Below are 16,614 nucleotides of genomic sequence, written 5' to 3' on the forward strand. Positions count from 1 at the left end.
AATTTTCATTTATAGATTGATTATGGATTATTTTCCTTGACAATGTCAACCACTTAACATATTTATTGGCATTTAATGTGTTTTCAGTCATTTGCTACTGTCAACAATGCCGCAACTGATAGCCTGATATACATGTCCTTGCACAGTCATTCAAATATATGTATACATTCTTAAAAGCAGAATTGCTTGCATAAAGGGTACATGCGCCTTCCAATTTTTGATATTGCCGAATTACCTTCCAAAATAGTTTTATTAAATCAATAGTGTTTTCTACTCCTAAACAACGAACAATTATTGGCAACTGCAGGTCATGTTTTTGGTGAGAGAAAGGAGATAATTCTTGATGCTTCTTAAATCAACTAAGAAAAGGACTGAAAGGAAATGAAATTGCCTAAAGAAAATGTTAATACTTTACTGGGATACATATTTAAAACAAAGGAAAACCAAGCACTATTTCTGGGAAAGAATTCAGAATCACTTTTCCACTTTCGCTAATAAAAGTTTGAGCTCATTACTAAGTGAGTTTTTCCACTCTTCAATAATTCTTTTCCTAAGTCAACCTTTTAGGAACTTACAGCCAATGGGAACAGGAGTTCAAACAAAAAGAAAGAGGAAAAACCTAAAACTCACAGTTTCTAAGGAGCACAAGATTCTTTTGTTTCTGGGCTGGGTAGTAACTTTCAACTCTTGTCGTTTTAAGGGTTTTTAGATTAAAACAGGAAAAAGTATGACTGTTTAAAGGTGGTAATTCTCTTTTGATTGTGGAAAAAAATTTCTCTGCCGTGTTTTCCCACCGATTGCGAAGTCTTCAAGGATGGGCGACGGACGGCGTTCGTACCGGCTGCCCGCCCTCCAGAGGCTTCCAGCAGACGGCCGTCGTCTCCGCTGCCGCCAGGACAGCCGCCCTCCGCGCCCCGTGGCCGCCTCTGCTCCAGACGCTGGAAACGCGCCTCCCCCGCGGCGAGCGTCCGGGGACGCAGGGGACGACGCGTGACGCCACGGGGCCGCCGCCCAATCAGACGCGGCGTCGCGGAAATTTTGACCTTTAAGGCGGCGCGGGCGTCGAGCCGGCCGGCGCTCGGCGGGATGGCGGAGGAGGCGGCGGTGGCCGTGTGCGTGCGCCTGCGGCCTCTCAACAGCAGGTAGGCCGTCGGCAGCTCGGCCGCTCGCCCTTGGTGCGCGGTCCCGGCCCGGGCGAGAGACGGGCCGGCCGGGGCTTCTCTCGACGCTGCGCAGCCGGCTCCCTGCGCGCTGGCCGCTGGCCCGGCCGCCCGGTGTCCCGGGGCGCGAGGCCCAGGCTGCTCGCTGCGCCCAGGCTTCGCTCCGGCGGCGGCTGGCTCAGCGTTCAGGACGCTGCGAGCCTGATATTCGCCCATTTGGAATTCTTTCCTTTTGGTACAGTGTAGACACTACCGTCGTTGCCCCGTGGATCTTACATTCTAGAGGAGGAGACACAGAGGTCATGAACCCTATAGAGAGAGCAGGAAGGGCAAGAAATGATGTCTGTTTGCTTCTCTAGTCTCTGCCCCTCCCTCAGAATACTAACACATTTTTGCATTTGAGAAATATGTGTTAAATGTTACTGTGTTAAATAAAGGGGAATATCAAGACGAGGACTTCCCTCTTGTCTAGGAGCTCATTATCTAATGCGTTAGAAGACAGCTCCGGAACAAAACCATCACGACACTGTGACAGGTGCTGTGACGGGCAGGTGGGGAGTGTGCCGGAGGGGTCATTAGCCCCACAGCGAGATGACGGCGTGGGAGACGGGCAGGGCTGGTGTCAGGAAAGTCCTGACACTTTTCAGGGAGAAAGAATAGTTACGTTACTTGATGGAAACGGAAGTCGGGGTATTCCAGGCACAGAGGGATTAAATCTCTTCTCTTGGGGGAACCTTCAGATAGTTGATTTGTCTTGAGTTAGGGTGTATATAGGAAGTCAGAGGAAGCAAAGGTTGAAGAGAGAAATAAACATGATCGAAGTCTCACGTGCCGTGTGTTGAGGATTTCGGATGGTTTTGAAAGATGTTAAGCAAGAAGGATAATCGGAGTTGCGTTTGAATGTATCTTTTCAGCATACAGTGCTGGGTGGGGGAAGGGCGTGAAGACCTTCCCAGGGACGCTCCGGTGAGAGGGCAGGAGGTCAGGGAAGCCCCATTGAAGAGTGGTGACCCCTTAAAGGTGGACTTTCCACATTTCTCCCAATTATAGTATAGGTCATTACCATCCTTTAAAATATTCTTCAGAAGACGAAATCTTTTAAATTATCTTTCATATAACAGACTTCAAAACTAGTTATAAAATGCACTGTTTTTATTCTTTTAGAGAAGAAGCTCTTGGAGAAGATACGCAAGTTTACTGGAAAACTGACAATAATGCTATTTATCAAGTTGATGGAAGTAAATCCTTCAATTTTGGTAAGCTTATAATAGCATCAAAAGTAAACATATTATCCTTTTCCTTTTAAGAGTACAAAAGGCTTATCCAGAATACTGGATTTGACATTAAAGATAAGACTAAGCTGTCTGTAAACTGCTTCAGTGGAAGATTTGAAAAATTGCTCATCCATCCTTTATGATAAGTAAGATAATGAATTGATGTTTAAAACACAGTTATAGTCATAATGCCTTATGACTGAAACTAACATTTTTCCTCTTATTCATTAGTGTATTTGTGGCCTAAGACTCCGTAAGCCCAAAATATGTTGCTTAATGTCAAGTCATCTTTAAGATCTTTCAGTTAGGTATATTCTTTCCACAATTATTTTCAAGAAAACTCTTTAAAGAATAAATAGTGAAGATATTCCTTCTTGGCTAGAATACAGCGGGTACCTACTGCCCCTTTTGTGGAGCTTGTCATATGGTGGGAAGAAAGACTTTAGACTACTAATTACACTTATGATGACATGGCTTTGTGGGAGTTTCTAGCAGGGGATCTAACTAGCTTAGGTACCCGGCACCTGTAGGATGAGCGAGAGCTAGCTAGGGCAAAAGGACTTGGAGGCCCTCAAGGTTGGCCAGGCTGATTTGTGTATTGATTTAGCACATTCTGTATAGTGCTGACCATGTGCCGGACACTGTTCTAAGCACCTCATATATATTAACTCATTTAATCCTCCTAACAAGCCCATGTGATAGGTACCTTCCCATTTTAATGAGGAACTGAAACGCAAATCACACAGCCAGCAAATGGAGGAGTCAGATCTGTGTTCCAGCCACACTGCCATGCTGCCACGTAGGCACCACAAAGCACAGTAAGGTCCCCTCAACAACCTTAGGAGTGAGAGTGATTAGGTTGTTGACTTAGTGTTATGCTAGAAAGCCAATATCTAAGCCTTTAGAGTAAAGATGTATAGAATAGAAAATGATTCCTGGTAAAGGACTATTTGATAGTATCAACATAAATTTTTAAAAAGTAGAACAGTATGTTCCAGAGATGATAAAACCAAGAACAAGGGATACACAGGCATTCTGACTCAAGTGCTGCAGGTTCTCAGTAGCTGTGTATGCTCACAAGGGGTTTGGACTCACCTACCTGTCTGAAGCAGCTGGTATTAAGATTTGAATCATCCTGCCATCTCTCCTTGCCCTGAACTCCTGACCCCTGGCAGCATTCAGATGGCACTTTGGTTTTCCATAGGGTTCTACCTGCAAGTGCAGATGTTGGTCATGGTGCAAGCCGTGTGAGCACTGAATTTCTCAAGACAGTTGATACATTTCCCTCCTGACTGACAAATCCATTTCTTGGGGGCTTTCTAATGTGAGCCCATCACTGAGAGAGTGGTCCATTTTTGATGCACCAACAAAGGAGAGACCACATCCTGGACTGGTGGATTCATCATGGCAAGTGCTACCTAACCCCAGCCCTCAGCAGCCAGCCAACCAGCTGTTCTCTGTAACACTTCAGCTTGGCTCGGTGCTTTTCTTCCAATTGTCTGTGTTTCTTGGTTTAGTTTGAGCCAGGCCTTCTTGCTAGATATGTTATAAACACTAAAATTTCTCAAAGAATAGTAATAGTTTGCATTTCCTAAGTATTAACCATATGTTCACAGTAATTCTCTAAGGAAGATAATATATATTCACTTTACAGGTTAGGGAAGTGAGGCACAGAGACATCATCCACGTTGCCCGAGGTCACATAGCTTGTAAGTGACAGAACCAGGATTTGCAGGCAGTCTGATTCCAGATCCCCAGGTTCAGCCACTATGCCTCACTGCCTCTTGAAAGCACATAAGATAGCTGACTTGTGTTTTTTTGTGTGAGAACCAGCACATTTTACTTTATAGAGAAGTGTATTTTCAGAGGACCAATAAGTTGAAGAAAATATTGTGAGTTAAATATTTTATCATACCATATCCTGACAATTTTATTTCTTTGGGCAGCTACTAATTCAAAGTGAAAACACAGTTGATTTGTTTAGTTTAACTTGTGTGGTTTTTTTTTTAGATCGTGTCTTTGACAGTGATGAATCTACTAAAAATGTGTATGAGGAAATCGCAGTACCAATCATAGATTCTGCCATACAAGGCTACAATGGTTTGTATCCACTGCAGAAACGTTTTATTTAGTCTTGGGTGTGTGTTCAACAGTATTGATAGTTTTACATACTCTCGATGCTTTTTCAATCTTTGTGTGTGTGTGTTTTTGTGTCCCCAGGTACTGTATTTGCCTATGGGCAGACTGCTTCAGGAAAAACATATACCATGATGGGTTCAAAAGATTATTTGGGAGTAATACCCAGGGCAATTCATGACATTTTCCAAAAAATTAAGAAGGTAAATAGCCAAATTTCCGGTACATACGGGTAAAAGCAGTCACCTCTTGTCATGGTGGAAGGAAGCAGGTTTACAGTTCTCTTTCGATTATCCACGGGGAAGGAAGAAAGGCATAGCGTACATTTGCTTTCCCCACAGCCTTGCTTTAGAGCTTAGAGTCCTTTCATTCTTTCCCTTGAATCCTGAAGCAGTGCTGCTCCTGTCACAAAGCAGGCATTGAGGAACAAGAAATCTTAACCCTGCCTTTGAGGAGCTGTCCGTGATCGTTCAGGAGCAGGAGAGGGTAGATGTGGTGAGAAGACCAGGATAGGCAACCTAATCAGTTAAGGCGGGTTTTCAATTTGTTTTTTCCTTACTGTTTTAATGATTTTTAATGTTCTTATTTGAACATCTGTTTGTAGGGTTTTATTTTAAGCTTAGAGAGTTGGACTGGGCACCCTCTTCTTCGAATTTTATGATGCCATACTTTTCATTATTTCTGAAACAATGCTTTTGTATTTCTTTTTTTTTTTTAAAGATTTTATTTTTTCCTTTTTCTCCCCAAAGCCCCCCGGTACATAGTTGTGTATTCTTCGTTGTGGGTTCTTCTAGTTGTGGCATGTGGGATGCTGCCTCAGCGTGGTCTGATGAGCAGTGCCATGTCCGCGCCCAGGATTCGAACTAACGAAACACTGGGCCGCCTGCAGCGGAGCACGCGAACTTAACCACTCTGCCACGGGGCCAGCCCCAATGCTTTTATATTTTTGTGTTTACTTTTGTCAATATAGAACCATAGGATTTTTTTTGTTTGTTTTACAAAGATAACTTCTCAAAGAATATTTTAATGTTTATTATGAGCACATCAACATTCAGTATTAGGTTTTCATAACTGGGTGATCTCTGATGTTTTTACATATGTTTTCCCCTAGTTTCCTGATAGGGAATTTCTCTTACGTGTGTCCTACATGGAGATATACAATGAAACCATTACAGACTTACTCTGTGACACTCAAAAAATGAAGCCTTTGATAATTCGGGAAGACTTCAATGTGAGTAACAGTGGCTCAAACAATACAGTTACTTATTGGGATTATAGTTCATGAACATTAACCTTTACTTTCCATTATTTTTTAAAATGTCTCCTGTTTCTGTGATTTGTTTTTTGTTTTCTTTCTTAAATGTTTATGAGATCATCTTTTAAGTGATGTGTATCATTTTGAAATGTTGACAGTTGTAATATTTTTGTGTAAGGGCCTCAAAAGAACAAGATGGAAGTATCAGGTTAGAATTTGGTGTGCTTTTGTATAGGATATAAATTGTAAATATCATAGATTTACTTCTTATTTTTATACAGAGTAATATTCTCCATTTTCTACTTTTAACTTCTACAAATTAATTCTGTAATAGTTTGCACCTTCTCTTGAGATGCACACTTTTAAGTGACTTCTATTTCTCTACTCTTCCCATCATTAACCTTGTTTCAGAGGAATGTATATGTGGCTGATCTCACAGAAGAAGTTGTTTATACACCAGAAATGGCTTTGAAGTGGATCACAAAGGGAGAAAGTAAGACTTTATGCTGTATTTCCTCAAAACACTTGTAGAATAGTAAAAACTATTCACTTGAATGTATTTAGGCTTCAAATCACACTTTTCACTTTTAAGCTACAGTAAAAGTTAATGTTTTTCTTTGGATTTTAATATATGCCACTGAAATATGACTCATTTTTACAGAGAACAGACACTATGGAATCACAAAGATGAATCAAAGGAGCAGTCGTTCTCATACCATTTTTAGGATGGTGGGTAATTCTCTCTCTACTTGGTCTTTCCAATTAAGAAGACACTAATTTTTCTACAAGTTGCCTTTTCTGTCTAGATTTTGGAAAGTAGAGAGAAAGGTGAACCCTCTAATTGTGAAGGATCTGTCAAGGTGTCCCATTTGGTGAGTATTGGTAAACCCTGCTAATGTACTCTATGGGCCAAAGCAAAATTTAATTCAGCTGCTGGATGTTTGGTTTCATAAGAACTGTTAACTAAATAGGGAAAAACATCTATAAATTGGTAGTTTATTCTTATCGGTAGCATGAGATAACTAGTTAAAATATAGGAAAAATTCGGGGGTCTTTCTTCCTGTTATGTTATGGCTGCCATCTCCTAAAATTTAGATGTAATGGTTGTAGGAGTTGAGGCCTTTCCTAACCAGTAACGAAAGAGGATTTGGGGTTTTTTTTCCAATCTACATTTAAAACTTAAAGTAATCTTGGAATTTGGTGATTTTTTTTTAACTTAGTCTCAGCCAGTAGAATTGAGACTTGTGAGATCAACAGAAACCTAGATGGGATGGTTAAAAAATAAATCACATATTCAAGTTCGTTCTTAAGTACAATAAAAAAATACGTTTTATATTATGAGCACAATGTTTTATGGTTATTATTTTTTTAATGAAAAAAAATTACATTTATTTAACCGATGGAAATGTTGCCACTGTTGACGATGTATTCAAAGTATGCATTCTGTAGATGGCACTCTCTTTGGTTTACAGCACAGGCCTTCCCATGCATCCTCCAAGTTGTGTTGGATCATATGCTGATTCACCCAGAGTTTCTTTTTGTTTTCAAATGGAGTGTTTCTTCCAATAAACTTTATTTTTCCCCCAAGGTAGTTTCTTTCTTTCTTTTTCTTTTTTCTTACTGTTCTGTTGGACATGCGTGTCAGTGAAAGCAAATTAAAATGAATTGAGGGGGTTTGCGGCATTCTACAGATCTGAAGAATTTATTGCAACAGGAGAAACCATTGTGGTCTTTCTTATCATTTAATTTTAACAGTCCGTAGATACTGGGACTTTTTGTTCCCCCTTAATTGCAATTTTTCTCCCAAATGGTGGGTTGAATTTATTTATTTATTTATTTATTTTTTATTGAGTTAATGATAGGTTACAATCTTGTGAAATTTCAGTTGTACATTACTGTTTGTCATTCGTGTTGTAGGTGCACCACTTCACCCTTTGTGCCCACCCCCCACCCCACCTTTCCCCTGGTGGCCACTAATCTGGTCTCTTTGTCTACATTTTTAAATTCCTCATGTGAGTGGAGTGAATCAGAGATTATCCTTCTCTAACTGGCTTATTTCACTTAACATAATTCCCTCAAGGTCCATCCATGTTGTTGCAAATGGGATGATTTTGTTCTGTTTTGCATCTGAGTAGTATTCCATTGTATATATATATACCACATCTTCTTTATCCATTCATCTGTTGATGGGCACTTAGGTTGCTTCCATATCTTGGCTATTGTAAATAATGCTGCAGTGAACATTGGGGTGCATAGGACTTTTGGAATTGCTGACTTCAAGCTCTTTGGATAGATATCCAGTAGTGGAATGGCTGGATAGTATGGTAGTTCTATTTTTAATTTTTTGAGGAATCTCCATACTGTTTTCCATAGTGGCTGCACTAGTTTGCATTCCCACCAGCAGTGTATGAGGGTACCATTCTCTCCACAACCTCTCCAACATTTGTTAATATTAGATTTAGATATTTTTGTCATTCTAATGGGTGTAAGGTGATATCTTAGTGTAGTTTTGATTTGCATTTCCCTGATGATCAGTGATGATGAGCATCTTTTCATGTGCCTATTGGCCATCCGTATATCTTCTTTGGAGAAATGTCTGTTCATGTCTCCAGCCCATTTTTTGATCGGGTTGTTTGATTTTTTGTTGTTGAGTTGTGAGAGTTCTTTATATATTATGGATATTAAGCCTTTGTCAGGTATATGACTTGCAAATATTTTTTCCCAGTTAGTGGGTTGTTTTTTTGTTTCAATCCTGTTTTCATTTGCCTTGAAGAAGCTCTTTAGTCTAATGAAGTCCCATTTGTTTATTCTTTCTATTGTTTCCCTTCTCTGAGTAGACATGGTGTCCGAAAAGATCCTTTTAATACTGATGTCAAAGAGCGTACTGCCTACGTTTTCTTCCAGAAGCCTTCTGGTTTCAGGTGTCACCTTTAGGTCTTTGATCCATTTTGAGTTTATTTTGGTGAATGGTGAAAAAGAATGGTCAATTTTCATTCTTTTACATATGGCTTTCCAGTTTTCCCAGCACCATTTGTTGAAAAGACTTTCTTTTCTCCATTGTATGCACTCTGCTCCTTTGTCGAAGATAAGCTGTCCATAGGTGTATGGTTTTATTTCTGGGCTTTCAATTCTGTTCCATTGATCTGTGCACCTGTTTTTGTACCAGTACCATGCTGTTTTGATTACTGTAGCTTTGTGGTAAGTTTTGAAGTCAGGGATTGTAATGCCTCCCGTTTTGTTCTTTTTTCTCAGGATTGCTTGAGCAATTTGGGGTCTTTTGTTGCCCCATATAAATTTTAGGATTCTTTGTTCTAATTCTGTAAAGAATGTCATTGGGATTCTGATTGGGATGGTGTTGAATCTGTAGATTGCTTTAGGTAGAACGGACATTCTAACGATGTTTATTCTTCCAATCCATGTACATGGAATGTCTTTCCATCTCCTTATGTCATCATCCAATTCTCTCAAAAAGGCCTTGTAATTTTCATTATATAGGTCCTTCACTTCCTTAGTTAAATTTACCCTAAGGTATTTTATTCTTTTTGTTGCTTTTGTGAATGGTATTGTGTTCTTGAGTTCTTTTTCTGTTAGTTCGTTGTTAGAATATGGAAATGCTACTGATTTATGCAAATTGGTTTTATACCCTGCAACTTTGCTGTAGTTGTTGATTACTTCTAAGAGTTTTCCAATGGATTCTTTGGGGTTTTCTATATATAAGATCATGTCATCTGCAAACAGCGAGAGTTTCACTTCTTCCCTCCCTATTTGGATTCCTTTTATTCCTTTGTCTTGCCTGATTGCTCTGGCCAGGACTTCCAGTACTGTGTTAAATAAGTGTGTACAGTACTGTGTTAAATAAGTGATGATACATGTCTCGTCCTGTTTTCATGGGGATGGTGCTCAGTTTTTGCCCATTGAGTATGATGTTGGCTGTGGGTTTGTCATATATGGCCTTTATTATGTTGAGATAGTTCCCTTCTATGCCCATTTTGTTCAGAGTTTTTATCATAAATGGCTGTTGGATCTTGTCAAATGCCTTCTCTGCATCTATTGAGATGATCATGTGGTTTTTATTCCTCAGTTTGTTGATGTGGTGTATCACGTTGATTGATTTGCGGATGTTGAACCATCCCTGTGTCCCTGGTATGAATCCCACCTGATCATGATGTATGATCCTTTTGATGAATTGCTGAATTCGGGTTGCCAAAATTTTGTTTAGAATTTTTGCATCTATGTTCATCAGTGATATTGGCCTGCAGTTCTCTTTTTTCGTGGGGTCCTTCTCAGGCTTTGGTATCAGCGTGATATTGGCCTCATAGAATGTGTTAGGAAGTGTTCCATCCTCCCTAATTTTTTGGAATAGCTTGAAAAGGATAGGTATTAAATCCTCTCTGAAAGTTTGGTAGAATTCCCCAGGAAAGCCATCTGGTCCTGGGGTTTTATTCTTTGGGATGTTTTTGATTGCTGTTTCAATCTCTTGCCTTGTGATTGGTCTGTTCAAATTGTCTGCTTCTTCTTGAGTGAGCTTTGGTAGATTGTAGGAGTCTAAGAATTTATCCATTTCCTCTAGGTTATCCATTCTGTTAGCATAGAGTTTTTCATAGTATTCTCTTATAATCCATTGTATTTCTGCAGAGTCTGTTGTTATTTCTCCTCTTTCATTTCTGCTTTTGTTTATTTGAGCTTTCTCCCGTTTTTTATTTGTAAGTCTGGCTAGGGGTTTGTCAATTTTATTTATCTTCTCAAAGAACCAACTCTTTGTTTCGTTGATCCTTTCTACTGCCTTTTTTGTTTCAATAGTATTTATTTCTGCTCTGATTTTTATTATTTCTCTCCTTCTGCTGACTTTGGGCTTTGTTTGTTCTTCTTTCTCTAGTTCAGTTAGGTGTAGTTTAAGATTGCTTATTTGGGATTTTTCTTGTTTGTTAAGATGTGCCTGTATTGCAGTGAATTTTCCTCTTAACACAGCTTTTGCTGTATCCCATATGAGTTTGTATGGCATGTTATCATTTTCATTTGTTTCTAGGTATTTTTTCTTCTTTAATTTCTTCAACGATCCATTGCTTGTTCAGTAGTGTATTGTTTAGGCTCCACATCTTTGTGCCTTTCTCAGCTTTTTTCTTCTAATTAATTTCTAGCCTTATAGCATTATGATCGGAGAAGATGCTTGTTATTATTTCAATTTTTTTTAAATTTGTAGAGGCTTGCCTTGTTTGGCAACATATGGTCTATCCTTGAGAATATTCCATTTGCACTTGAGAAGAATGTGTATTCTGCTGTTTTAGGATGAAGTGATCTATATATGTCTATTAAGCCCAATTGTTTTTTCATTTAGCTCCACTATTTCCTTGTTGATTTTCTGTCTGGATGACCTGTCCATTGATGTGAGTGGGGTGTTGAGGTCCCCTACTATTATTGTGTTGTTTTTAACATCTTCCTTTAGGTCTGTTAATAGTTGCTTTATGAATCTTGGTGCTCCTGTGTTGGGTGCATAGATATTTATAAGTGTTATTTCTTCTTCATGAAGTGTCCCTTTGATCATTATATATTGTCCCTCTGTGTCTCTCTTTACCTGTCTTATTTTGAAATCTGCTTTGTCTGATATAGGAATTGCAACACCTGGTTTTTTTTTGCTTGCTATTAGCTTGAAGTATTGTCCTCCACCCTTTCACTCTGAACCTGTGTTTGTCCTTGAGGCTGAGGTGTGTTTCCTGGAGGCAACAAATTGTTGGATCTTGTTCTTTAATTCATTTTGCCACTCTGTGTCTTTTTATTGGAGAGTTCAGTCCATTTACATTGAGAGTGATTATTGATTCATGTGGACTTAATGCTGTCAATCTGTTGCTCGTTATCTGGTTTTCCTGTGTTTGTCTTCCTGTGTGCTTTAGCCTACCCATTTAATACTGCACTTTCTTATGCTGGGTTTCTTAGCTTTTTCCTTATTTATGTTTTGTGGCTTTGTTGTGTTTTTTAGTTTAGTGTCTACCCTGAAGTTTGTATTTTGAATCTCGTGTATAATATAGTCTATTCTCTGGTGGTCTCTTACTTACTTGGCCTAGACTAATTTAGTCCCTTTGCTCTTCCCCTCCTAAATTATTATTTTCATTTCTTTTTTTTTTAAGATTTTATTTTTTTCCTTTTTCTCCCCAAAGCCCCCCAGTACATAGTTGTATATTCTTCGTTGTGGGTCCTTCTAGTTGTGGCATGTGGGACGCTGCCTCAGCGTGATTTGATGAGCAGTGCCATGTCTGCGCCCAGAATTTGAACCAACAAAACACTGGGCCGCCTGCAGCAGAGCGCGCGAACTTAACCACTTGGCCATAGGGCCAGCCCCGTTATTTTCATTTCTTATTCCAACTCGTGTTATGAGTTTGTAGTTAGAGTGATAAGATCCACTTTGCTTTGGTAGTTTCCTTACCTTTGTCCTAATGCTATAGGTGAATATTTGCTATCCTATTCTGGTTCTATTTATCTGTCTCCCTACTCTGTGGATTGTGTCCCCTTTCTCCCTTTTTTCTTTTTTCAGGTATGAGAGCCTTCTTGAGGATTTCTTGTAGTGGAGGACTTTTGGTTACAAATTCCCTTAACTTTTGTTTGTCTGGAAAAGATTTAATTTCTCCCTCACATCTGAAGGATATTCTTGCTGGATAGAGTATTCTTGGCTAAAGATTTTTATCTTTTAAAGTTTTGAATATGTCACTCCATTCTCTCCTAGCTTGTAAATTTTCTGCAGAGAAATCTGCTGAAAGTCTGATAGGAGTTCCTTTGTAGGTTATTTACTTCTGTCTTGCTGCCCTGAGTATTCTTTCTTTGTCTTTCATTTTTGCCATTTGTACTACTATATGCCTTGCAGTAGGTCTTTTCACATTGACAAATCTAGGAGATCTGAAAGCTTCCTCTACACACATTTCTCCCTCAATCCCTAGATTTGGGTAGTTCTCTTCTATAATTTCATTAAGAACACTTTCTGCTCCATTTTCCTTTTTCACGTTCTTGGGAATTCCTATTATCCATAAATTCTTTCTTCTCATTGAATCCGCTATCTCTCAGAGATTTTCCTCATTTTTTTTAACTCTTAGTTCTCTTTCTTCCTCTGTCTGGAGCCATTCGGCCTGTATATCTTCAATTATGCTAATTTGCTCCTCTCTGGTGTCTACACAGGCATTCAGGGAGTCCGTATTCTGTTTCATCTGGTCCATTGTGTTTTTCATCTCTAGTTATTCTGTTTGATTCTTCTTTATAATTTCAATCTCTTTTGTGAAGTAACTCCAGAACTCGTTGGCTTGTTTCTCTATCTTTCTCTCTATCTCATTGGGTTTTTTGATTATAGCTGCTCTGAACTCATTTTCACTTAGTTTACCTATTTCTAAGTTCTCAGGACTTAATTCTGTGTTTTTATTGTTTTCCTTCTGGTCTGGAGCTTTTATAAATTGCTGGATGGTAGAGGAGCGGTTTTTTCACATGGTGGTAGAATTGAGTTGCAGTTACAGCCTGTTGCCACTATATGGGGGTTGAGAGCCGCGTGTTTTGAGCTCTCCGCCTTCGGACAAGATGGCAGCACCCAGCATTGTTTGCCAGGGGGAGGGGCTGTTTTTCTGGCTCGCCGATCTGGATTTGGATCAGTTCTGTTTTCTGGTCTCCTGAGGCCCTGGGTTTATGGGGTCCCCACACACGGAAGCTTTCCCCCATCAGCGGGTTTCCACTATACCGGCGGCAGGAGTCCTGGGCAATCCCCCGGTCACGTGGCCCCTCCCCCACTCCTTCCCTCACCTGCGGCAGTGATCCCAGACTCTAGGGGAGGGAGCGAAGTTCTCTCCTACCCTGTTCCAGCTCCTCTGAGGCCAGCAGCAGGATCTCTGTCCTCCGTCTTTTTGATACTCTAGGTCTCTGATCTCCTGGCATTAGGTTTATTAGCTGAAATTCAGTTTTTTTTCAGTCCTTTGTTGTAGTTTGGAGGGGAGAGAGTCCCAGGTCACCTCACCCCGCCATTTTGCTCCACCCACCCCGTCCATGAGCACAATGTTTTAGACTGTAAATCGCTTGAAGGGAAGAGTAATGTCTAATTCATCTTTATAGCCCCAACACATCGTATGTAGTTTATATTCAATACCTGTTTGTTGAATGAGTGAACATAAGCATTATGCAAACACTCCTTACCACATAAGTAAACCTCCCATTTCCTTCTTGCTGCGCTGTATCAATTCTCTCTGTTTTTGTGCTTCCTTCCTATTCCTTACCATTATTACTTTATTCTCTGTCTTCAGGACCTAAATTCTTTAGCTTGATGTGGGATACGATTTAAGATTATTCTGTTTGGGAGCTGGCCCCGTGGCCAAGAGGTTGAGTTCACATGCTGCTTTGGAGGCCTGGGGTTTCGCCACTTTGGATCCTGGGTGCGGACCCAGCACCGCTCATCAGGCCACGCTGAGGTGGTGTCCCACATAGCACAGCCAGAAGGACCTACTACAACTAGAATATACAACTGTGTGCTGGGGGGCTTTGGGGAAAAGAAGAAGTGGGGGGGAAGATTGGTAACAGATGTTAGCTCAGATGCCAATCTTTAAAAAATAAAGATTATTTTATTTGAAAACTTCAGGGAAAAAACGAGTAAATCTATAATATGTTTATTCACTTTGAGATTTTGAAAAATCACTCAAGTATCTAATTCTAGTTCACCCCAGTTATTTTACTACACAGTATAATGTCTATTATAATAGCCTATTCTTTCTTCAGTTTAACAATAAAAAACCCCACAAAACCTAACTTCTGTTTTGTTTTCCAAACCTGGCCTGTGATATTTCACTGCAATTTTTAACTTTTCTCTTAATAATGTAGCTTTAATACTCTTGACATATTCAGTGATCCATTTGGTGACTTTTCTTGTGTTCTTTGATGTTCTATTATCTGGCGACCTTAGATATCATCAAGTCCAGCCCTCCAGCCTCCCGCTCACTCTAAGTATCTTCTTGGAAAGAAGTCTTCCCCAGAGTCATTTTCTGGCTCTTTGGAGGGAGTCTCTGAGTGTCTCCTGGCCTTTCTGGGAGAATAATATCCAGGTTCTCTTAGCTCTGCTCCGTCTCTGTTCCCTTCTGTGGCTTCTTTTCCCTACCTTTCTAACAAAAACTCAGGCGTGTTCTGTGGCCTTTCTTACTTCCCCGTTGCCCTCTGACATTTGGTTCACATTTGTCTTTTGATGACAGCCATATATTTATTTTGTCTAGAGCTCTGAGTTCTAATTCATATCTTCCTAAAGATTGTTATAATGGTGTGTCTCACTGATATCTCAAATTTTAGTGTGTCTAAAACCAAGTTATTTCTTCCTACCATGGTGAATATTCCTTTTTTCCAGTATTATCAGTGTTATCCTGGTCACCTAGGCTGGAAACCCAAGTCAGTTTCACCTCATCTTTTTCTGCCTTCTCTTTTGTCCCGTCATCCCCGTTTTTTATTGATGCTACCCTTTAGCATTCCATGGGTGTCATACTCAAGTCCTCATCTCTTGAATTACTGTATCATTCCCCTGGACCTGGCCCCCATGACCTGGTTTTGCTTCTTCAGTCTGTTATGCAGATTTCTGATGTCACTAAGCTTGTGTCGTGTCACTTCCTTGGACAAGATCTGGCCACTCTTAACCAGTCTAACTTGACGTCCTTCTGCTCCATGTGCGCTCCTCTCTTAAGGATAGGTTGGGCCACTTGGTATCTTTGAACACTAATGCTTATTCCCATCTTTATACCTAAGTTCATGCTGCCTTCACCACCACTTCACCCCTTTATTATGTATCTAGGCCATCTGTGGTAGATACTACACAGGAAAGGTGAGACTTCTTTGAATGTTTTAAAGAAAGAAGTATCTGAGACAGGACTCCAAAGCAGAAGTGTGTAATCACCTGCTCATCACTGGAGGTCTCCACAGAGACAAATAATTTAAATCTTTGACTTTCTTTTAATGCATTAAGAATATTTGCGGAGGCTTTACAGTGTTCTGAGCCCAGGACTGGGCTCTGAGATTAAAAGAGTAAAGAAGACATCCCTCCATACTTACTGTCTCCATGGCAACCTCCCTAGTCCAGGCCGCCTTGTCTCCATTCACATTCCTGCCCCAGCCTCCTAACTGGGCTCCTGGCTACGGTCTTGCCCCTCTCCAATCTGTTTGCCCCCCAGGGGCCCAGGTGACCCTTGAGGAAGTTCAGTCAAGCATGTCACTCTTGTCAAAGCCGTCCAATGGCTTCCCATTGCATCCCAAAAACCCGCTTCTGTACCCTATCTTGTCCCATCTCTCCTTCACCAACTCTGCCACACTGCCCTTTCCATTTCTTGAACACACCAAGCTCATTTCTGCTTTGTGACTGGTGTGCTGGTTGTTCTTTAATCTGGAGTATGGTTCCCTTGGTCTTTGCAGGGCTGGCTCCCTCTTCTCCGTCCTTCCAGATCTTAGCTGAATTGGGGGACTTCCCCTGCCATCCTGCCCAAAGAGCCTGTCCTGTCCTTTCCTCTTCCCACTTCTAACACTCTGTTTAAATTGTCTGTATTACGCTTAACATGCTATGTTTCTTATTTGTTTGTCTTTTTCTCTCCTCTCACTAACTTCCTCCTCCCCGAGTCCCACCCTGTGCAGAACATAAGCTGAGAGCAGGGTCCTCATTTGCCTGTTGCGCTGCCATATCCCTAGCACCTAACGTGCTGCCTGCAGCACGACAGGCAGTCAGTTCTTTCCAACAATATTTGTGAAATGGAAGAGAGGCCCATGGTTTTAAAGATGCTACAGTGTGGTCAGAGACGCAAATAAC

At 40.5% G+C, this 16,614-nt stretch overlaps 1 protein-coding gene across 2 annotated transcripts in view; it reads left to right on the plus strand.

The window, feature by feature from the left end:
• The first annotated feature begins 2,286 nt into the window (after window positions 1-2,286).
• LOC139043183 (centromere-associated protein E-like) overlaps window positions 2,287-16,614 on the plus strand; it is a 28,230-nt gene continuing 13,902 nt past the window's right edge. For both annotated transcript variants that reach the window (XM_070503475.1, XM_070503474.1), the window contains exons 1-7: window positions 2,287-2,416; window positions 4,445-4,534; window positions 4,655-4,773; window positions 5,682-5,801; window positions 6,237-6,318; window positions 6,487-6,554; window positions 6,632-6,697. In XM_070503475.1, the coding sequence (XP_070359576.1) occupies window positions 2,302-2,416; window positions 4,445-4,534; window positions 4,655-4,773; window positions 5,682-5,801; window positions 6,237-6,318; window positions 6,487-6,554; window positions 6,632-6,697 (660 nt within the window). In that variant the 5' untranslated portion in view covers window positions 2,287-2,301. The remainder of the gene's footprint in view (window positions 2,417-4,444; window positions 4,535-4,654; window positions 4,774-5,681; window positions 5,802-6,236; window positions 6,319-6,486; window positions 6,555-6,631; window positions 6,698-16,614) is intronic.

This window comes from Equus asinus, unplaced genomic scaffold, assembly GCF_041296235.1.
Source record: "Equus asinus isolate D_3611 breed Donkey unplaced genomic scaffold, EquAss-T2T_v2 contig_193, whole genome shotgun sequence".
In the NCBI taxonomy this organism is placed as follows: Eukaryota; Metazoa; Chordata; class Mammalia; order Perissodactyla; family Equidae; genus Equus; species Equus asinus.